This window comes from Ahaetulla prasina, chromosome 6 (assembly GCF_028640845.1).
Source record: "Ahaetulla prasina isolate Xishuangbanna chromosome 6, ASM2864084v1, whole genome shotgun sequence".
Lineage (NCBI taxonomy): Eukaryota > Metazoa > Chordata > Lepidosauria > Squamata > Colubridae > Ahaetulla > Ahaetulla prasina.
Genome location: NC_080544.1, coordinates 110,033,724 through 110,057,267, shown reverse-complemented (window position 1 = coordinate 110,057,267; position 23,544 = coordinate 110,033,724). Strand labels below are relative to the sequence as shown.

The window sequence follows — 23,544 nt, the reverse complement described above, 5'->3', positions numbered from 1 at the left end:
TACGCGGGAGAAAACCCGAATAACCAAAGACCTACAAACACCCGCGAAAGCCTCAGAAAACATATATATATATATATATATATATATATATATATATATATATATATATATATATATATATATATACATATATATATATATATATATATATATATATATATATATATACAGATGCAACCCATCATCCACTTCCTGCAATCCCAAGAGGATGGGCTAAGGCAGGGGTCTCCAACTTTGGCAACTTTAAGACTTGTGGACTTCTGGGGGGGACTGGGGGGGGGTTGGAGGCCACAAGTCTTAAAGTTGCCAAGGTTGAAGACCCCTGGGATAAGGAGCATTTAAGATCTGTGGACTTCAACTCCCACAATTCCCCAGCCATCCAGAAATACAGACAGCCCTTGTCTTAACGACCGCAACCGAGCCAAAAACTTCTGCTGTTGAGGGAGACATTTGTTGATTGAGTTTTGCCCCATTTTGCGACCTTTCGTGCCTCAGTCATTTAAGTGAATCGCCGCCGTTGATAAGTTAGCATGTGATCCTCCGCCGTTGATAAGTTAGCATGTGATCCTCTTCTGACAAGCGAAGTCAGATCCACTTAACCACGGGGTTAAGTGGATCTGACTTCGCTTGTCAGAAGAGGATCACATGACCTTGGGACACAGCAACCGTCATAAGTATGAACCAGACATCTGAATTTTGATCATATGACCATGGTCATAAGTGTGAAAAATGGTCCTTAATCCCATTTTTCAGTGCTGTTGTAATTTTGAATGATCACTAAACGGACTATTGTAAGTCGAGGACCACCTATGTTGTAATTATAAATACAGATAGTCCTCAACTTCACAACAGTTCATTTAGTGACCGTTTGAAGTTACAACGGCACAGTAAAAAGTGATTTACGAACATTTTTCACACTTATGACCATTGTAGAATTCCCATGGGCGCGTGATTTATATTCCGGGGGTTTGACAGCTGACTTAACATTTATGACGGTCGCAATATCCCAGGGTCACGTGATCCCCTTTTTGCGACCTTCTGACAAGCAGAGTCAATGGGGAAACCAGGTTCACTCAACGACCGTCTGGCCAATTTAACAACTGCAGTGATTCACGGAACAATTGTGGCCAAAAAAAAAAAAAAGGTTGTAAAATGGGCCACAATTCACTGAACAACTGTCAAAATTAGCATGAGGGCTCATTGAGGTCGTACGTCAAGGATTACCTGGACCCACCTGTGCTAGAAGCATGTGGATATTTATCCCAGCACATTAGACAGGGGTGTTTGTAGGGTAGGGTTGAAAAAAGTCGAAACGGCAGCTGCAAGGTGCGGTCGTAGCTCCGTCTTTTTTTAAATTGTAGGTTGCCTCCATTTTATTTATCTGTTTGAATTATTCGATTTTTATCCTGCCTTTATTACTCTGTAAGTAACTTAAGGCGGTGAACTTATCCAACACACCTTCCTCCTGCTTTCCCAACAATCCTGTGAGGTGGTGTGGACTGAGAGTGACTGATCGTAAGTTACTCAGCTGGTCTTCATGCCGAAGGCTGAATTAGAACTCCCAGCCAGTTTTGAATGGTCACTAAACAATTGTAAATCAAAAACTTCCTTCCTTCCCTTCCCTTTCTTCTTTCCTTTCCTTTCTTTCTCTCTTTCCTTCCTTTCTTTCTCCCTTTTCTTTCCTTCCTTTCTCTCTCTTTCCTTCCTTTGTTTCTCCCTTTCCTTTTTCTCCCTTTCTTTCCTTCCTTCCTTCCCTCCTTTCTTCCTTTCTCTTTTTCTTTCTCCCTTTCCTTTCCTTCTCCCTTTCCTTTCTTTCTCCCTTTCCTTTCCTTCTCCCTTTCCTTTCTTTCTTTCTTTCCTTTCCTTTCTTTCCTTTTTTCCCCTTTCCTTTCCTTTCTTCTTCCTGTCCTCCTTTCCTTTCCCCTTCCCTTCTTCCATTTTCCTTTCCTTTCCTTCCCTTCCCTTCCTCCATTCCACTCCACTCCATTCCACTGTCCCTTCCCTTCCCTTCCTTTTCCCGAAGGCCATCACTCTGCTAAACAAATAATTCCCTCAACACTGTCAAACAATTTACTGAATCTGCACTACTATTAATCTTCTCATAGTTCCCATCACCAATCTCTTTCCACTTATGACTGTATGACTGTAACTTTGTTGCTGGCAATCCTTATGATTTATATTGATATATTGACCATCAATTGTGTTGTAAATGTTGTACCTTGATGAACGTATCTTTTCTTTTATGTACGCTGAGAGCAGATGCACCAAGACAAATTCCTTGTGTGTCCAATCAAGTAACTTCACGCCCAATTCAGTTAACAAATGTGGCAAGAAAAGTCGTAACGTGGGGCCAAACTCACTTAACAAATGCCTCACTTAGCGACACCAATTTTGGGCCCAATTGTGGTCGTAAGTCAAGGCCTACCAGCATGCGATTGTCGTTCCCTATTCCTCCCCTGCCTTTTCTCGCCTGGTTTTCCTCCCTGCCTCTCACCCGCCTTCGCTTTTTCCTTGCTTGCTCCAGGCTGGTAGAAGAATTTATGCTGCTGGCCAACATGGCGGTGGCCCGTCGGATTTACCGCTCCTTCCCCACCCAAGCCCTCCTGCGCCGGCACCCTCCACCGCAGAGCAAGATGCTCCACGACCTCATGGCCTTCTGCAACCAGATGGGCCTGGAGATCGACTGCAGCAGTGCCGGGGCCTTGCACGTGAGTAACGGCAGGAGCCGGAAGGGGGAAAGGTGGGGAGGGGGCACTCAAAGAGGCTCCTCCTCCTGCATTCAGTCAAGGTTTGGGGCTTTTTGGTTTCCCCCCCACTGTCGTGTCCCACTCCTCCTCTGACGGCCGGGTCGGGGAAGTCTGTATCAAGAGTGGCCACAAAGCCTCTGCAGCTTTGCCAAAGTTCTGTCAGAGTTCTCAGGGCAGGCAGGAGTCCAAGATGTGACTTCAGCAATCCAAATTAGACTTTGCCTGACTCCAAGAATGCCAGAAAGCAGATCCTTTATATAGGCCATGGGGTGTGGCTCCATGACTCAGCACTTATCCAGGCCTGCCCCTCCCTTCCTTTTGCTGACGTCGCCTCTCCATTCTCCAGAAGCATGGATCCCTCCACCCTCCAGCTGCCGGCAATCCCAGCTCGTGACTGTCTTCATGTTCCTCCTATTCACATGCTGTGGGGGAGGGGTTTATTTGCTCTGTTTGTCCGGCCATGGTGCCAGGACTGGGGGCTGGAGGCATGCCAGGCCGTTCGTCTTCATTATCCGTCTCTGGCTGAGGTAACAGGAGATGAGAGGGGCCCGGCTGCGGAGAGGGGGGCGAGCGAGGCACAACACCCACGGAATCAGCTCTGTAAGGAAAGAAAAGGAGGAATTGTGGGGTCCTCGGTGCTATCTCAGCTTGGTTGATTTCTTCCAGACGTTTCATTGCCTCTCTATAGAACATCATCAGTGCTAGGAAGAAGTGAGTTTGCAGGAGGAGGAGGAGGACTGTGGGGTCCTTGATACTCTCTGTGCTTGGTTGTTTTCTTGCAGGCATTCCATTACCCAACTAGGTCACATGATCAGTGGCTAGAACGGAGTAGGGTTTGTAGAAAGGAGAAGGAGGGGGGGCTATGGGGTCCTTGGTGCTCTCTGAACTTGGTTGTTTTCTTGCAGATGTTTCATTGCATATCTGTATAATGTCATCAGCGCTAGGAAGGAGTGGGTTTGCAGAAAGGAGGAGGAGGAAAACTCTGGTGCTGTCTGAGCTCGGTTGTTTTCTGACAGACGCTTCATTACCCAGCTAGATAACATCATCAGTGGTAGGGCCTAGCCTAACGCAGGACTAAAACTCACCTTCTTCCAGCAATTAGCCCAAAGCTACCCAGCGGGCTTTCCTGGATAAGGTGGGACTAGAACTCACCGTCACCTGGTTTCTAAACCAGCAGTTTCACCACTAGACCAAACAGAAACACACAACCCCATCCGTGTTGAGGTCAAGGTTGGGCCACAGCTTGGGAGAAAAAGCAACGGGGAAGCGCGAACCACATTTGCTCTGCTCTTAACACCCGTGTTGGTTTCTCTCTCTTTCTCTTCCAGAAAAGCCTGAATGAAACCTTTGGGAATGACCAGTACAGCGATGCGCGGAAGGAGGTGCTAACCAACATGTTCTCCCGTCCCATGCAGGTAGGAAGGAGGGAAGGACCACCCGGAGGTACAGTTGGTGCAGAACCCAGCAGCCCTGAGTTAACTGGCAGGAGTGCTAGCTATTTGATTTATTAAATTTACATTTTATTTCATTTATGACATTTGAATTTATGTTATTTTATTTATTACGTTGGAACTGGTTATTTTATTTATTACATTGGAATTGATTTTGTTTATTAAATTTGGATTTTTTTTATTTAGTAAATTTGAATTTCGTTGTATTTATTGAATTTGAATTTTATTAAATTTATTTTATTTTATTTATTAAATTTGGATTTTTTTATTTAGTAAATTTGAATTTCGTATTTATTGAATTTGAACTTTATTAAATTTATTTTATTTTATTTAGTAAATTTGGATTTTTTATTTAGTAAATTTGAATTTTCATTGTATTTATTTATTGAATTTGAATTTTATTTTATTAAATCTGAATTTCTTTTCTTTTCTTTATTGAATTTGAATTTCTTTTCTTTATTGAATTGACATTTATTGTGTTTATGAAATTTGTTTGCCGCCCATCTCACCACAAGGGTTAACTGGGGACCTGGACTAATAGTAGATTTCTGGTTTATATTAAGCTATCATATGTAATATAATATATTAAGTTATAATATTATATCTACCCTGTTTCCCCCAAAATAAGACCTCCCCTGATAATACGCTCAATCGGGCTTTTGAGCGCATGGCAGTAAGGCCAAGCGCTTGTTTCAGGGTTCAAAAAATATAAAACAGTGAGACGACTTCCGGTATCCAGCGGCAACGGACGTCTGGAAGGCTTCTCCTGCCTCCAGCGCCCGAATCCGGCCGCCGCCGAGGCCCTCAGGGGCCAGGTGTTCCGAAAAGGACACCTGCCGCACGGACGGCTCGCCAGGGGTCTCCCAGCCGACATACAGGACTGTGGGGACCGATGCTGGCGCGTCCTAGGCTCGGCGGGGTTCGGAGGCCACAGGCCGCGGCCATTATTTTGGTCGTCGCCTGGGCCGCTGTGCCCAGTGACACCGGGGCATTGGATCTATAACTGCAGCAGCCTGGTGGTGAACAGGGCACGGAGAAGAATTGAGGAGGAGAAGGGAAGGGAATATCGGTGGCGTGGTGGAGTGCTCCGGAGTGCGGGGGTTTTCTCCCCTGCGGTTGGAAGGAGCACGAGTTATTCTGGAGAGAGGAGAACTTAAAATAAGAAGATTACGGTTTTGTGGAGCTCTGGAGAAGAGGTGATGGAGAAATTTAGGAGGGAAGGTTTGAGGCCCCCCCTCCTTCTGGGGAACAGTGGTGGCGTCCAGCTTCCGCCTTCACTATGAGAATTTTGATGACATCACTTCCCTTCGGCTTCCTGGTTGACTAACTGTACTCTGGACTCGTTGCTCCTGTGAGTGCCCCCTGGTGGATCCGGAGGAAATTACAAGGATACCGTGCCTGCCTGAGGATTTTGTATTTTTTTTCCCTTAATGGCAAAGGTCAGAGACCAACTGCTGGAGAGATGGAGAATTTTGGAAAAGTTATCTAATATGGACAAGAAATTGGATGAAATAAGAGCAGAAATTGTGACTATCCAAAAGGATTTAAAGGATACTCAACAAGTTTCAGCAGAAAACAAGCAGAAAGTGGAAGGTTTGGAGGGTGAGATCACGGGCAGTGCAGAAAGAGAGGAGGCGACAGGCAATGCTGTGCTTGGACTCCAGATGGATAAAATGTCTTATTTCCTTAGGTTTCAAAATTTGGAAGAAGTGGACCAAGAAGACTTGAGAGATGTTGTGACTAAATTGTTGGGAGAATTTCTTGGGAGAGGTGTTGATTTCATGAATTGGGATGTGGATCGAGTTTATAGAGTTAATTACAATATGCACGCACGCATGCAGTTCCCAGAGAGGTTCATGTCAAATTTGTGAGAAGAGAGGCGAGATGAAATTCTTAGAAAACATAGGAGTGGGGCACTGATTTACAGGGGCAGGAGATAGCCATTCTGAGGCAGATTCCCAGACAGGTGCGTGAAAAAGAAAGAAATATTATTTTTGTCAAGCAAATTGTACCAGAAGGAGTGGGCTTCAGATGGCTGATGCCAGAGGATTGATGATTTTCGGGAGGGCATTACGAAAAAATCAGTACAATTGCGGAGGCTACGGCCTATGTGGAGGAACACAAAGCCTTCCTGGAATCAGATGACCCAGGAATTGAAGAAGGGGAGGTTATAGATCATGGGGCTGAAGCGGCTGCCGCTGTTGCGGCCCTGGAGTTGGGTCAGGCTGAACCCAGAGTTCTGAGATCCAAAACTAGGAAGTGATAAAGATATTTGTGTTGGTTTTCCTTATTCTCTTTTGTACGATATTCTGTTTATTCTTGACTCTTCTTTATTACGTATTTAAAATTTGCAAACTTAGCTACTTCGTGTCACCTGCTTGCCTTATGGCTGTTGTATGTGTTAAAAAATTTGAGTAAAATTCTTATTTTAGATAAGAAAAATGAAAATTTACCATACCTGATATGTATTTGTATAAACCTTTTTTGACTAATAAAAACTTTTTGAATAAAAAAAAAAAAAAATATAAAACAGAGTCTTATTTTTGGGTAAACATGGTATATATATATATATATATATGTATATATGTGTCTATGTATATTTATATGTATGTGTGTGAATGTATGTGTGTGTGTAAATGTGTGTGTGTCTATAATATGTATGCATATATAAAGAGAGCTGTGGTGGCGCAGTGGTTAGAGTGCAGTACTGCAGGCTATTTGTGCTGGCTGCCGGCAATTTGGCAGTTCGAATCTCACCAGGCTCCAGGTTGACTCAGCCTTCCATCCTTCCAAGGTGGGTGAAATGAGGACCCAGATTGTTGGGGGGTAAGAGGCTGACTCAGTAAACCGCTTAGAGGGGGCCGTAAAGCACTGCGAAGCGGTATATAAGTCTTAAGTGCTATCGCTATAAAGTGGAAGGTGTTCAACCTTGGTAACTTGTAAGGCCTGTGGACTTCAACTCCCAGAATTCCCCAGCCGCAGGCCTTAAAAGTTGCCCAGGTTGGATGCCCCTGTGATAACGCCTTTCATGGTCTGACATCCAGATCTCCTCAGCGTTCCCTGGGATGGAGAGAGGCCTCTGAGTATCTCTTCCCCACTACTGTCGAAGTGCTGTCCCGGTGTCTGGAAGCCGTACGGGTCTGGATGGGGAGGAACAGGCTCAAGCTCAATCCCTCCAAGACGGAGTGGCTGTGGATGCCGGCACCCCGGTACAGTCAGCTGCAGCTGCAGCTGTCTGTTGGGGGCGAGTTATTGGCCCCAAAGGAGGGAGTGCGCAACTTGGGTGTTCTCCTGGATGCACGGCTGTTGTTTGAAGACCATTTGGTGGCCGTCTCCAGGAGAGCCTTTCACCAGGTTCGCCTGGTTCGCCAGTTGCGCCCCTTCCTTAATCGGGATGCCCTATGCACAGTCACTCATGCTCTCGTTACCTCTCGCCTGGATTATTGCAATGCTCTCTACATGGGGCTCCCCTTGAAATGCACCCGGAGGCTTCAGTTGGTCCAGAATGCAGCTGCGCGGGTGATAGAGGGAGATGCACGTAGCTCCCATGTAACACCTCTCCTGTGCAGACTGCACTTCCTGTTGCCTTTCGGGTGCATTTCAAGGTTCTGGTTACCACCTTTAAAGCGCTCCATGGCTTGGGGCCTGGGTACTTACGGGACCGCCTGCTGTTACCTTATGCCTCCCACCGACCCGTACGCTCACACAGAGAGGGACTTCTCAGGGTGCCATCCGCCAAGCAATGTCGGCTGGCGGCCCCCAGGGAAAGATCCTTCTCTGTGGGGGCTCCTACTCTTTGGAATGAACTTCCCCCTGGTTTACGCCAAATACCTGACCTTCGGACCTTTCGCCGCGAACTGAAAACATATTTGTTTGTTCGCGCGGGGCTTTCTTAAATTATCTAGATTTTGAATTTTAAATTTTATTTAAGTTTTAAACTGGGGTTTTTAGATTTTTAACCATTTTAATTTTCGGCCAAATTGTATAATAAGTTTTTAAATTTACTTTTAATTGTACATTGTTTCTTTTTTACCTTGGCTGTACACCGCCCTGAGTCCTTCGGGAGAAGGGCGGTCTATAAATCTAATATAAATAAATAAATAAATAAATAAATAATACTCCTGCTCTTCCTAAAACTGTGCAGCTTCTTTCACCATCAGCCATGCGAGAAACGCCTCCATCTTCCTTCCCAGCCTCACTTACCGGTAACTTCTGATCTCTTCCTGCCCCCCCCCCCGCCTCCCCTCTTTGCAGATGGCCGTCTATTTCTGCACCGGCGTCCTGAAGGACGAGAACCTCTTCCGCCACTACGCCCTCAACGTGCCTCTCTACACCCACTTCACGTCGCCCATCCGCCGGTTTCCGGACATTGTGGTGCACCGGCTACTCTCGGCTTCGTTGGGTGAGTTTTGTAGGATGATGGGCTAGTTGGCTGGCTGCCTCTAGGGAAGCATAGGTCAGGGGTCTCCGACTGTGGCAACTTTAAGATCTGTGGACTTCAACTCCCAGAATTCCCCAGCCAGCATGGCCGGCTGGGGAATTCTGGGAGTTGAAGTCCACGAAAGTCTTTAAGTTGCCAAGATCGGACACTTCTGCAATAGAGCATCCTCCCTCAATTTAGTGCCTTTCAGGTGGTCCCAGACTACAGCACCCATCATTCTTAGCCAGTCTGACTTCTTTGGAGAAGTCTGTGATCGAGGGAAATTTGGGGACCAGATCTCCTATTCTGCCATGTAAGGCCAGAGAGATCCTAGGGGTGTCACTGGATAGATTGCCAGATTCCAGCTAGCCAGATTCATTCAATCTTTCATTCATTCACTCACTCACTCACTCATTCCATCCATCCATCCATCCCATCTTTATTATTTTTACAAATAATTCCAGGTGTCAAACTTATCCAACACACCTTCCTCCTTCTCTTTTCCAGCACAACAACCCTGTGAGGTGGGTTGGGGAGAGGGAGGAAGGGAGGGAGAGAGAGAGAGAGAAAGACCCAAAGTCACCCTAAGTTTTTATGCCTAAGATGGGACGACAGCTCCCATTCTGCTGGTGATTGCCCTAAAGTCACCCAATCGGTTTTCATGCCTAAGGCAGGACTAGAACTCCCTGTCTCCTGGTGATTGACCCAAAGTTACCCAGCTGGCTTTTGTGCCTAAGTTAGAACTCAAACTGACTGGCCCAAAGTCACCCAGCTAGCTTTTGGGCCTAATATGGGACTAGAACTCTCTGTCTCCTGGTCATTTGCCCAAAGTCACAACAGCTTTGCCTAAAGTGGAACTAGAACTCCCAGTTTCCTGGTGACTGGCCCAAAGTCACCCAGCTAGCTTTCCTGCCTAATATGGGACTCGAACTCCCGGTCTCCTGATGATTGGCCCAAAGTGACTCAGCTGGCCTTGTGCCTAAGGCGGGACTAGAACTCTCCATCTCCTGGTTTCCAGGCCAACCCCTCAACCCCTACTCCAAATTAACTCTCATTTGTACGTTCCTTTTCCCAGCCGACCTACCCCCATTTTTGCACTCTGCAAGATTTAATGGTCAGGTTTTCTTTCCTGTAGGGCAGCGAAGGGTGGGAGGCTCTGCTCAGTACCTATCACCCAGGGGTGGGCTGCTGGGGGTTTGCAGGGGTTCGGGAGAACCTCTAGATAAGATTCTGTGCGGTTCGGAGAACCCCCCAAATCCCACTCCTGGCTGGCCCCGCCCAAAGCCCCACCCAAGGTGTGTACAGAGGCTCAGGAAGGGCGAACAACGGGCCTACCAGAAGGCCTACCAGAAGGGCTCCAGAGCCTGGGGAGGCTGTTTTCATCCTCCCGGAGGCTCAAGGAAAGCCTCCAGAGCCTGGGGAGGGCAAAAACAACTCCCCTGCCATGGTGCAGGAGGCCGACTAGGCCACGCCCACCATAGCCACGCCCACCCAGCAACAGGGCAGAGAACTCCTTGCTAAAATTTTTGAAGCCCCTCCCCTGCTGCCACCCCATGGGAACAGTGGGCGGGGAGGGGGATCAGGTGTCTTCCCCAGGCCACTTCCAACTGAAGGTGTCTCTTTTGAAGGGCTGGGTCCTGCCCCACAGATGGAGAAGGCTGAGATGCAGAAGAAAGCGGAGCATTGCAACGACCGGAAAATGGCTGCCAAGCGAGTGCAGGAACTGAGCGTCGATCTCTTCTTTGCCGTGTTTGTCAAGGTCGGGGGTTCAGGACCCGGAGGGGAGGGAAAGGCACTGGGGGGGGGGTATGGGTGGAGGCTCTTAAAATCGGCCGGGTGTTGTTTGTAGAGCCCACTGTTGTGACCCAGGCCTAAGTAGGTAGTAGGAAACTCAGTCCATGAAAAAACAAACTTTATTCAAACGGCTGAGAATTACTTCATTCCCAGCATCAATCCACTCAAATTAAAACAAATTCCTCCCAACACAAATTCCTCAGTTATCTCACAAACCTTAGTCCAATTAGACAAACTGCCAAAGGCCTTTCTTGGCAAATGTCCAGAAGCCACAAAAACAAAGACGTAGACAAAGCAGAAGACGAAGCAGAAGACGCAGCTACCAACGTTGTTTTCCGGCAAAGCCCAAATGCTGTTGCTGGTCTTTTAAGCCGTATGGGAGGGGCCAATCATCTCTTGGCCCTACTCCCGAGTTCTGCTCTCTGCTTGAGCTGCTCTTGCCTTCTGGCAGCTCTTCTCATGCGTGCATTAGGAACAGGCTCCTCCTGTTCCTCTGTCTCACTACTATCAGTCTCTGGAGGCTCTGGAGTCCGCACATCACTCCCCGATGGCCCTGGCCTCACCTCAGCCTTATTACTGTCCGACTCTGTTGCCAGCTCTGGAGGCTGCTGGCGGACCACAACACTCCTGTCTGCTGATAGAAACATCGCATTTATTTCTTTCGTCGATCCGGTCAGCCGGTCCTCGACTTACGACCGCACCTGAGCCCAACATTCCCGTCGCTTAAAGCAGGCATTGGTTCCGAAGAGGCGTGTGCCCCATTTCACGACCTTTGTTGCCGCCGCTGGTTAAGCGAATCGCTGCGGGTGTTAAGTGAGTTTTGTTCGTCAGAATGGCGCAAAAGGGGATCATGTGACCTCGGGACACTGCAGCCGTCATAAATATCAGCTTCCAAGAGTCTGAATTTTGATCACATGACCATGGGGATCAGAGGTGGGTTTCAGCAGGTTCTGACCACTTCTGGAGAACCGGTAGGGAAAATTTTGAGTACTTCAGAGAACTGGTAGTAAAAATTCTGACTGGCCCAGCCCCCATCTATTCTCTGCCTACCGAGTCCCAGCTGATCGGGAGGAAATGGGGATTTTACAGTATCCTTGCCCTGGAGTGGGGTGGGAATGAAGATTTTATAGTACCCTTGCCCTGGAGTGGGGTGGGAATGGAGATTTTACAGTATCCTTTCCCTGGAGTGGGGTGGGAATGGAGATTTTACAGTATCCTTCCCCTGGAGTGGGGTGGGAATGGAGATTTTATGGTATCCTTCCCCTGGAGTGGGGTGGGAATGAAGATTTTACAGTATCCTTCCCCTGGAGTGGGGTGGGAATGGAGATTTTACAGTATCCTTCCCCTGGAGTGGAGTGGGAATGGAGATTTTATAGTACCCTTCCCCTGGAGTGGGGTGGGAATGGAGATTTTACAGTATGCTTCCCCTGGAGTGGGGTGGGAATGGAGATTTTATAGTATCCTTCCCCTGGAGTGGGGTGGGAATGGAGATTTTACAGTATCCTTCCCCTGGAGTGGGGTGGGAATGGAGATTTTACAGTATCCTTCCCCTGGAGTGGGGTGGGAATGGAGATTTTATAGTATCCTTCCCCTGGAGTGGGATGGGAATGGAGATTTTACAGTATCGTTCCCCTGGAGTGAGGTGGGAATGGAGATTTTATAGTATCCTTCCCCTGGAGTGGGGTGGGAATGGAGATTTTACAGTATCCTTCCCCTGGAGTGGGGTGGGAATGGAGATTTTACAGTATCCTTCCCCTGGAGTGGGGTGGGAATGGAGATTTTACAGTATCCTTCCCCCTGGAGTGGGGTGGGAATGGAGATTTTACAGTATCCTTCCCCTGGAGTGGGGTGGGAATGGAGATTTTACAGTATCCTTCCCCTGGAGTGGGGTGGGAATGGAGATTTTATAGTATCCTTCCCCTGGAGTGGGGTGGGAATGGAGATTTTACAGTATCCTTCCCCTGGAGTGGGGTGGGAATGGAGATTTTACAGTATCCTTCCCCTGGAGTGGGGTGGGAATGGAGATTTTACAGTATCCTTCCCCTGGAGTGGGGTGGGAATGGAGATTTTATAGTACCCTTCCCCTGGAGTGGGGTGGGAATGAAGATTTTACAGTATCCTTCCCCTGGAGTGAGGTGGGAATGGAGATTTTACAGTATCCTCCCCCTGGAGTGGGGTGGAAATGGAGATTTTACAGTATCCTTCCCCTGGAGTGAGGTGGGAATGGAGATTTTACAGTATCCTTCCCATGCCACGCCCACAAAGCCACGCCCACAGAATCAGCAGTAAACAAAATTGAAACCCATCACTGATGGGGATCTGGCCGCGGTCGTAAGCATGAATAACGGTCATAAGTCACTTTTTTCGGTGCCTTTGTAACTTCGAACGGCCGCTAAACGGATGATTGGAATTGGAGGACTGGACGTATAGTAAACTTTCTCCACTGAGCAACTTGTAAGACTTCAACTCTGGCCATGCTGCCTGGGGAATGCTGGGAGTTCAAGTCCGCACATCTTAAAAGCTGCTAAGCGGAAAAACCCCGATTCCCAAATGTATCATAGAGGAGATTTTTTCTTCTTGGGGAAAAAAAAATCCACAAATTTTTCAGTGAAGATATCAATACAGGCAGTCCTCGACTTACGACAGTTCATTTAGTGACCGTTCAAAGTTACGCCGGCACTGGAAAAAGTGACTTAGGGCCCATTTTTCACACTTGCGACTGACGCAGCGTCCCCTTGGTCACCTGATCAAAATTCAGACGCTCGGCTACCGACTCATATTTACGACGGTCGCAGTGCCCCGGGGTCACGTGGTCCGCTTTTTGCGATCTCTCTGACAACCAAAGTCCATGGGGAAGCCAGATTCGCTTAACGACCGTGTTCCTAACTTAACAACTGCACTGACTTGCTTAACCACGGCGGCCGGAAAAGTTGTAAAACGGAGCAAACTCGCTTAACAGTCGTTTTACTCGGCAACATAAATTTTTGGTCGTAACTCGAGGACTAGCCGGAAAAGCACCACCTCCGATCCAAATCCTTTGGAGATCTGTTCTTGCTCCTTCCCTTGACAGATCTCCGGTTCTACCCTTGGGATTTGATCCAAGCCGATTATTTGTCGTCTCTCCAAGCTTTGCACGAGGGTTTTGCACGAAGCTTGGATGGGAAACAGGTTCGAAACTCCTGGTGCCACAAAGGGGTTCTGTTGTGTCTGTGCCCCCCGAGCCGGGCCCCCTGCCAGAAAGTGACTTGGAAAGTGAGGGGGAAGGGCCGTCAGGACGTATCTCGGGAGCACCGGCTTCCCTGGCTCAGCTCCAGGAGTCAGAAACAGGCCAGGTGGAAGAGATAACGAGGCCTCCGTCCCCTGACTCTTTCTCCCCCAGGCCACGCCTGCAGACCCAGCTGATGGCAATCAGGCCTGGTTGGACCCTAGGTTTCAGAGGCAGGAGAGGCGGGAACAACAGAAGCAGGGGTGGGGCAGGCATAGGAAGTGCTGGGTCATGGAGCCACACCCCACAGGATATAAAGGCAGCAAGAGCTACTGTGCCTCTTCATAGCAAGCAAATTAACTGCTTAACTAAGAGCTGAAGTACTGTTTGTTCCTGGGTGACTCATCGGCGTTGAGGGAGATAACAGAGTCACTTGGCAGACGCTCGCTAGTTCGCTGCCAGAGCTGATAGTGCCGGCTAATTAAGCCATCGCTCGGACGGAGGCGAGGGGGGACAGAACAGGCTGTTCCTCTTTGCTCATCCCTCCCTCTTTCTGTGCCCCCGCCCCACCCCCGGTCCCCGTGTATTGTGTCTTGCAGGAGTGTGGACCGCTGGAGTCGGAGGCCATGGTGATGGGCATCCTGAGCGAGGCCTTTGATGTCCTGGTGCTGCGATTCGGAGTCCAGAAGCGCATTTATTGCAACGTGAGTCTCTGTGATTCCCAGGCTGGCAGGACGGGTGTTCTGAGCCAGCTCCCCAAACACGACAAACCCTCTGTAATTAATCAACGATTCCTTTAATTAGGAGTGCCGGCAGCCGCAGCAAAAAGTTTCTCTCTCAATGCAGGCTAACAAGTCCGTCCGTCTGTCTGTCACATCTATTCATCTCCGCCCCCTGCCTTTTATCCCCAGAGCTAGGGTGGGGCTTTGCTAGCAGCAGTGGTTCTTCCTTCCCAAGGACCGGCCCATAGATTTCCACTGCTCTCCTCTCCTCTGCCTTCTGCACATCTGAGCATCAGGCACTGGACCCAGCTGTTCCTCCTCTTCCTCATCAGCCACCTCCAGACTTATGGCTGTTGACTCTCCATCTGAGGGCTGACGGACGGCTCAGGCTCCGCCCCTCTCTCTCTCTCTCTCTCTGCCAGCTCCATTCCCGTTTCCCACTCGGAGCTCTCAGGTTGCCTTGATGCTGCCCTGACTCCCACGCCTTCTCCTCCTCCTCCCTCTGATTTGGCTCCTGGAGGGCCCAGCAGCTGACAGTCCACAACAACGGATCTGAGAATTAGCCGGGCAAACCAATTTTTAGTCTTTCAGTGCTGGAAAGGCGAACCGAACAAGACAGAATTGGATAGAGCAAGAGAAGCTAGAAAAGGGAAAGATTTGCCTGGGGGCCGCGCAAAATACAGGTAGTCCTCGAATTGCAACAGTTGCGTTTAATGACCGTTCAAAGTTACAGCACCCCTGAGAAGAGCGACTTAACGTCTGTTTTTCACAGTCGCAACCTTTGCAGCGTCCCCACGGTCACGTGATCAAAAAATCAGACGCTTGGCCACCGGCTCATAGTTATGACGGTCGCAGCGCCCTTGGGGGAGTCATGTGATCTGCGACCTCCGGACAAGCAAAGTCAACGGGGAAGCCGGATTCCCTGAACTTAATTCCCCTAACTCAGGGGTCTGCAAACTTGGCTCTTTTAAGACTTGTGGACTTCAACTCCCAGAGTTCCTCAGCCAGCTTTGCTTTGCTGGCTGAGGGACTCTGGGAGTTGAAATCCGCAAGTCTTAAAAGAGCCAAGTTTGCAGACCCCTGACCTCAATTACTGACCACCGTGATTCATTTTAACAGCTGTGGCGAGAGAGGTCGTAAAAACGGGGCAAAACTGGCTTAGCAGCCGTCTCGCTTAAACAACGGAAGCGTGGTTGGGGCTGAGTTGCGGCCTTTTAAGTCGAGGACTCTCTGTACTCTGAGCACATCGCTAAGCTGGGAGTCCATTTCCAGGCCAGAAATCATGGCTGCCAGAGAGTCAGTGATGCTCTGTCTGCCTCACTTAGCAGCCGTCTTGCTTAACAATGGAAATTTGGGGGCTCAGTCGCGGTGGTAAGTCGAGGACTACGTCTCCTGCCCTATGGCAGCTGCGGGCCTCTTGCTGTGCAAGGCAGTTCAGGAGCCCGTTTGGGGAGGACGCTGCCATCCCTCCCTTCCTCCCCGTCTCCGATCGCTGTTTGGGGACGGCGGGCCGGTACCGGCTGTGCCTCCATCTGCCCCTTGCTGAAACCGGGACCATTATCCCCTCCCAGCTCGGCCATTAAAGCAGAGCAGATCCTGCCATGCAGGCAGTTCTACCCTCCCAACGATCCACCAGGGAGACATTGGATTTCATTTCCTTGTCGCAAACGACACTCGGCGGCATCTGGTGGACTTTTCGGCGGCGGCAGGCAGCGGGCTGAGCCGGTCCCTGGTGATCCGATGGCAGCACGAGGCCGGAAAAAGTCGGGATGGGACGCTAGACCGAATTCTTTATTTCCCATCTTTATTTTGAAGAGATCTATAAATACAGGCAGTCCCATACAGATAGATACAGATTAACAGAGTTGGGAGGGACCTTGTAGGTCATCTAGTCCAACCCCTCCCTGCCCAAACAGGAGACCCTATGCCGTTTCTGACCGATGGCAGCCCGGTCTCTTCTTGAAAGCTTCCAGCGATGAAGCTCCCCCAACTTCCGAAGGCGACTTCTGTTCCGCTGAATATAGAATAACAGAGTTGGAAGGGACCTCGGAGGTCATCTAGCCCAACCCCCCGTCCAAGCAAGAGACCTTACACTATTTCTGACAGAATCCAGTCCGGTCTCTTCTTGAAAGCTTCCAACGATGAAGCTCCCGCAGCTTCTGAAGGCAACTTCTGTTCCATCGGTCCTCAACTTACGACAACAATGGAGCTCCACAATATAGGTTATTCAGTGAGGCATTTGTTAAGTGAATCTTCCCTGTTTTACGACTGTTCAGGCTACGGTTGTGAGGTGAATCACTGCAGTTGTTAAGTGAGTCACACGGTTGTTAAGTGAATCTGGCCTCCCTCATTGACTTCGCTCATCAGAAGGTCGCAAAATGAGACCGTGTGACCCCCCCCCCCGGAGGCTGCAACCGTCATAAATGTGAGTCAGCTGTCAAGCATCCGAATGTAAATCACGTGACCGGGGATGCTGCAACGGTCGTAAGTGTGAAAAACGGTCGGAAGTCACTTTTTTCAGTGCCGTCGTAACTTTGAACGGTCACTAAATGAATGGTTGTAAATCGAGGATTACCTGTAATCTTTTGCAAGACTCTCTCTCTCTCTCTGCACACTGAGATAACAGGAGATATTTACAGGAGATCCTCGATTTACAACTGTTCATTTAGTGACCGTTCAAAGTTACAGGGTCATTGAAGAAAAGTGACTTTTTCACACCTATGACCGGTGGTCACATGATCAAAATTCAGATGCATGGCTCATCTGTCTCATATTTATGACCGTCGCAGTGCCCCAGGGGTCACGTGATTCCCCCTCTTGGGACCTTCTGACCAGCGAAGTCCATGGGGAAACCAGATTCACTTAACAACTGTGTTACTAATTTAACAACAACAGTGATTCACTTAACAACGGCGGTCCGAAAAAGGTCGCAACACGGGGCCAAACCCACTTCACAAATGTCTCCCTTAGCGACAGCAACAATTTGGGTCTCAACTGAGGTCGTAAGTCGAGAACTACCTGTAGCCCTGCTTTCAAAAACCGGAGGCATTCTGCATTACCCATTTTATTTTATTTATTTATTTGATCATATTTATATACCGCCCTATCTCCCGAAGGACTCAGGGCGGTTTACAGGCACTTAAAAACACATAAATACAATATAAAAGCAATTAAAAACTTATTCTAAAAGCCCAATAATTAAAAATATAGAAATAAAACCCAATTTAAAACCCATAAATTTAAAATCTAACTCAGTCCTGCGCAATTAAATAGGTATGTTTTAAGCCCGCGGCGGAAGGTCCGAAGGTCCGGAAGCTGACGAAGTCCGGGGGGTAGTTCGTTCCAGAGGGTGGGAGCCCCCACAGAGAAGGCCCTTCCCCTGGGCGTCGCCAGACGACATTGCCTCGCTGACGGCACCCTGAGGAGTCCCTCTCTATGAGAGCGCACGGGTCGGTGAGAGGTATTCGGTAGCAGTAGGCGGTCCCGTAAATAACCCGGCCCTATGCCATGGAGCGCTTTAAAGGTGGTCACCAAAACCTTGAAGCGCACCCGGAAGGCCACAGGTAGCCAGTGCAGTCTGCGCAGGATGGGTGTTATGCGGGAGCCACGGGGGGCTCCATCTATCACCCGCGCAGCCGCATTCTGGACTAACTGTAGCCTCCGGATGCCCTTCAAGGGGAGCCCCATGTAGAGAGCATTGCAGTAATCCAGGCGAGACGTCACGAGTGCGTGATCCAGATCTCGGTTGAGGTTTTTACATCCTTGTTTCCGCAAATTGGGAATGTAGCCCGGGAAAGACAGAGTCCAGAGGGCAGAGGGCACAGCCAGGCACTTCGGGATCCACCAGCTCCAGGATCCCGGGCTGATGTAGGATCAACAGATTAAATCAGGATTGGGTTTCACCAATTTTAGCAAGGGGTTCTCTCTGCCCGGTTGCTGGATGGGCGTGGCATGGTGGGCGTAGTCAGCCTCCTGCACCATGGGGGTGGGGTTTGCCCTCCCCGGCCTCCAGAGGGTTTCTTTGAGCCTCCGGGAGGGCGAAAACGCCCTCCCCAGGCTCCAGAGCCCCCTCCCGAAGTTCTGGTAGGCCCGTTTCGTCTTCCCCGAGCGTCCGCGCGTGCCCTGCACTTACCTGCATCCAAAACTGACTGCATGGGGACTCCTGGAATGGGAGGGGCCGGATAGGTGGGCCCAGCCAGGAGTGGGGTTCTCTGAACTGCACAGGATCTTAGCTAGAGGTTCTCCCGAACCCCTGAGAACCCCCAACAGCCCCCACCCCTGGATTAAATCCCCAAGAAGCCCCGTCGTTTTAAGACAATCAGCGGGGTAACTGCTTGGCCAAAGGCTGATCCTTTTTGGCAGAAACGCAGGACTTTGGAAGGCGAAGCCAGAGAGACAGAAAGGGGAGTGGGGGTGGGGGGACGACGACAACAGCGATGTAGGTTGCCTCCAGCGATGAAGCCTCCATGTGCCGTGACTGCCTATCTGCAGGCATCAGGAAGATGCTTGCAGGAAGAATTTATTCAGTAGCATTTTATCCCTCCGTTATTGCTTTAGAAGAGGGGTGTCCAACTGGATTTCACTGAGGGCCGCATCAGGGTTGTGTTTGACCTTGGCGAGAGGGGCAACGGGGGGGCATGGCTGAGGTGGGTGCGGCCAGGTCGACCCCACTCATGTCGGGGGGCGCCTGTGATGGGCCAAGCGCTCTCCCAACAAAAACAGGCTCCCAAGCTCCGTTTTAGGCTGCGACAGCCTCCTGCAAGCCTCTGCCAGCAAAAACGGAGCTCGGGAAGATGGCGCACAGCTCTCCCGAGCTCCATTTTCGCTGGCAGAGGCACTGTGGGCCGGTCCTTCGCTGTTTCCAGGGTGGCCTTGCGGGCCAGATCTAAGTACCCTGTGAGCCGGATCCGGGCCCCGGGCGTTGAGTTTGACACCCTTGCTTCCGAAGTAACTCAAGGCAGAGAACATACCATACAGGCCTTCCTCCTAATATGGTCCCCACAACAATAACCCTGTGAGGTGGGCTGGGCTTAGAGAGAACGACTGGGCCAAAGACAGCCGCCCAGCTGTCTTTCATGCCAAAGGCAGAACTAGAACTCACAGCCACCCTCTGATTGTTTCAAAGCAGTGGTGGGTTCTAACCGGCGTTACCACCGGTTTGCTTCGCGCGTGATCGGATTGCGCGCAAGCGCATTGAGTGGCTGAACAGCTGAGGCATTGCAATCCGCTCTGCGGGCTGCTGGGCTAAAAACGGAGGAATAAAGATAGATATAGCGCAGGGGTCGGCGGGAGGGCCCAGATGACGGTCGGAGCGAACCAGTTCGCTGTCACTTCAACATCTCCGCTACCGGCTCTCCCGAACCGGGGAGAACCGGTAGCAACCCACCCCTGATTCAAAGTCACCCAGCTGGCTTTCATGCGTAAGACAGGACTAGAACTCATAACCACCGGGTAATTCGTCCACAGTCAACCAGCTGTCTTTCATGCCTAGACTAGAACTCACTGTCCAGACTAGAATTCACCGTCTCTTGGTGATTGGCCTAGACCAAAGGTGGGATCCACATAATTTACCTACCGGTTCGCCCAGCACTGAAAATATGAGTGTGTATGTGCCTGGCCTTCCGCGCATTGCTCGCGCACGCCTCTTCCACACTTGCGCCCGGCCTCAAAAACGTGCCTAAATAGGGCAGTATAGAGCCAGAGCGGGCCCACCCACGATTTCTGCTACCGGTTCGCCCGAACCAGCCGGCTTTCATGCCTAAGGCAGAACTAGAATTCACAGCCACCTGGTGATTGGCTCACCCAGCTTTCATAGCTTCCTTCCCAGAGGTTTCTGAATTACCCCTACAAGAAGCCAGTCCCTGGCAATCATGGGCCACCTTTGGGCTCATCGGCCTTTGCAGCTCGTACTGGGAGCCCAGTGCCTGGCAACGGCTGCCTTAAGTGCCCGCAAACGGGCAGTTAGAGAAAACGCAATCCTTATCTCGAACCTCAACCCTGATAGCACTTTGATCCAGTGACCCAGCCTGGCTGACTAAGTGCCAGGATGAAAACTGGCACTATATATAAATATAATTCATATGCTTATTTATTAAATTTATCAGCTGCCCATCTTACCTCCCGGGGGGTAACCCTGAGTGGCTTACGCTATTAAAAGATTAAGAAATATCAGGAAAAGGTTACCAGTGTAAGTGTGCAAAATACAGGATGGGGTTGAAAAAAACTTTCTGTACGTGGGCAGGGGTGTCTCTTATTTCTTCACCGCTCGGTGCCCCTCCGAATCCTGCCCCTCCCTCCCACCCCCTCCCCATGGACTCCATCTCCCATCCTGCTCCACCCGTTGACTACGTCTCCCCGTTGCCTTGCCAGGCTCTGCCGTTGGTGGGATTCCAGTTTCAAAAAGTGGGGAAAAAGCCACAGTTGTCGCTGGTGTGGGAACCGCAGAGCGCCGAGCAGGACGCCCCGCGACAGGTAACGCTGGCCCCTACCTCTCTTCCCCACCTCCCACCTGGCTCTCCTCCACTCGGGTTTTGTCCGGTGGTGGCTTTCAAATTTTTTTTTACTACCGGTTCTGTGGGCATGGCATGGCTTGGTGGGCGGGGCAGGGGAAGGTTACTGCAAAATCCCCATTCCCTCCCCACTCCAGGGGAAGAATACTGCAAAATCCCCATTTCCTCCTGATCAGCTGGGACTCGGGAGGCAGAGAATAGATGGCGGGCGGGGGCGGTCAGAATTTTTACTACCGGTTCTCCGAACTACTCAAAATTTCCGCTACCAGTTCTCCAGAACTGGTCAGAACCTGCTGAAACCCACCTCTGGTGTTGTCCTGAGCCAGGCCCTGGTGCCATCCAGTCAAAGGCCGCTGGCAGAGTTTCTCACGGCGCAATGGCACGATCTCAGTTATCAAGAATTGGATTGTGGTTTTCTCATTTTGGCTCCTTGTCTAGATCCAACTTTAACCACTGCACTAAATGCAGGACTTCCTGTATTCATTTGCAAGACATCCTCCCTCCCTGCCACCCTCTCTCTCTCTCTCTCTCTCTCTCTCTTTCTCTTTCTCTCTCTCTTTTTCTCTCTTTCTCTCTCTCTCTTTCTCTCTCCCTTCCTTCCTTCCTCCCTCCCTCCCTCCTTTCCTCTCTCTCTTTCTCTCTCTTTCTCTCTCTCTTTTTCTCTCTCTCCCTTCCTTCCTTCCTCTCTCTCTCTCTCTTTCGCTCTCTCCCTTCCTTCCTTCCTTCCTTCCTCTCTCTCTCTCTCTTTATTTCTCTCTCTTTTTCTCTCTCTTTCTCTCTCTCCCTTCCTTCCTCCCTCCCTCCCTCCCTCCCTTCCTTCCTCTCTCTCTTTCTCTCTCTTTCTCTTTCTCCCTTCCTTCCTCTCTCTCTCTCTCTCCCTTCCTTCCTTCCTTCCTGTCTCTTTTTCTCTCTCTTTCTCTCTCTCCCTTCCTTCCTTCCTCTCTCTCTCTCTCTCTCTTTCTCTCTCTCCCTTCCTTCCTTCCTTCCTTCCTTCCTTCCTTCCTTCCTTCCTCTCTTTCTCTCTCTTTCTCTCTCTCTTTCTCTCTCTCCCTTCCTTCCTTCCTTCCTCTCTCTCTTCTCTCTCTTTCTGTCTCTCCCTTCCTTCCTTCCTTCCTTCCTTCCTTTCTCCCTCCCTCCCTCCCTCCCTCCCTTCCTTCCTTCCTCTCTCTCTCTCTTTCTCTCTCTCCCTCCCTCCCTTCCTTCCTTCCTTCCTCTCTTCTTTCTCTCTCTCTCCCTTCCTTCCTTCCTTCCTCTCTCTCTCTCTTTCTCTCCCTCCCTCCCTCCCTCCCTTCCTTCCTCTCTCTCTTTCTCTCTCTCTCCCTTCCTTCCTTCCTTCCTCTCTCTTTCTCTCTCTCTCTCTCTGCACACTGAGATTACAGGACATAATTCATAATTTCAGGTCGTCCTCCACTTAAAACAGTTCATTTAGCGACCGTTCAACATTATGACGCCGTTGGGAAAACAAGTGACTTAGGAAAAAGGGACTTACAAACCACGCCAGTCAGGGTTTGTGTGATCAGAATTTTTAGAAGCTTCCCAAATGATTCGTATTTATGACGGTTGAAGTGTCCCGGGGGGGAGGGGGGTGTCACGTGATCCGCTTTTGCGACCTTCTGACCAGCAAAGTCCATGAGGGAAACCGGATTCGCTTCACTAGCGTGTGACTCATTCAACAGCTGCAGTGATTCGTTTTACAACGGTGACACAAAAGGGCAGGGGTCTCCAACCTTGGCCGCTTTAAGACTTGTGGACTTCAACTCCCAGACTCTGGGAGTTGAAGTCCACAAGTCTTAAAGCGGCCAAGGTTGGAGACCCCTGCAAAAGGATACGGTTCCCTTAGCAACTACCTCTAGCAGGTCTGATGCTAATTGTGGTCGTAAGTTGAGGGTTATAAAATGTTCCAGGTTGAGGGTCTCCATGAACAAAGACAGTCGTTCTCCCACTTGGACACTGTTGAAAAGGCAAAAGGTCTTGGCTGGATCTAGCAACGCTGACTTTCTTATTTAATTACTTCATTAGGATCCTCCTATTATTTTTTTTCCTAATAACTTCATGCGACAAAGACAGCCAACACACCTTCTTCCTCCTATTTTTACCCATAACAACAGTCCTGCGAGGTGGGTTGGGTTGAGAGAGAGAGAGGGACTGACTCAAAGTCATCCAGCCGGCTTTCATGCCTAAGGCGGGACTAGAACTCCCCGTCTCCTGGTGATTGGTCCCAACTGACGTTCATGTCTAAGGTGAGACTAGAATTCCCTGTCTCCTGGTGATTCGTCCAAAGTCACCCACCTGATTTTCATGTCTAAGGTGAGACTAGAACTCACTGTCTCCTGGTGATTGGCCCAAAGTCTCCCAACTGACTTTCATGTCTAAGGTGAGACTAGAATTCCCTGTCTCCTGGTGATTCGTCCAAAGTCACCCACCTGGCTTTCATGCCTAAGGCAGGACTAGAATTCCCTGTCTCCTGGTGATTCGTCCAAAGTCACCCACCTGGCTTTCATGCCTAAGGCAGGACTAGAACTCCCAATTCCCTGGCAATTAGCCCAAAGTCACCCACCTGATTTTCATGCCTCTAAGGCAGGACTAGAACTCCCAATTCCCTGGCAATTAGCCCAAAGTCACCCACCTGATTTTCATGTCTAAGGTGAGACTAGAACTCCCAATTCCCTGGCAATTAGCCCAAAGTCACCCACCTG

General features: G+C 49.8%; 1 protein-coding gene across 1 annotated transcript in view; it reads left to right on the top strand.

Annotated features, from left to right (window-relative positions):
• The window catches only part of DIS3L2 (DIS3 like 3'-5' exoribonuclease 2), a 290,966-nt gene that overhangs the window by 265,785 nt on the left and 1,637 nt on the right, over positions 1 to 23,544 (top strand). The window contains exons 16-21 of the mRNA XM_058187337.1: positions 2,525 to 2,708; positions 4,076 to 4,162; positions 8,453 to 8,600; positions 10,247 to 10,377; positions 14,217 to 14,321; positions 20,709 to 20,810. Coding sequence (XP_058043320.1) covers positions 2,525 to 2,708; positions 4,076 to 4,162; positions 8,453 to 8,600; positions 10,247 to 10,377; positions 14,217 to 14,321; positions 20,709 to 20,810 — 757 coding nt within the window. The remainder of the gene's footprint in view (positions 1 to 2,524; positions 2,709 to 4,075; positions 4,163 to 8,452; positions 8,601 to 10,246; positions 10,378 to 14,216; positions 14,322 to 20,708; positions 20,811 to 23,544) is intronic.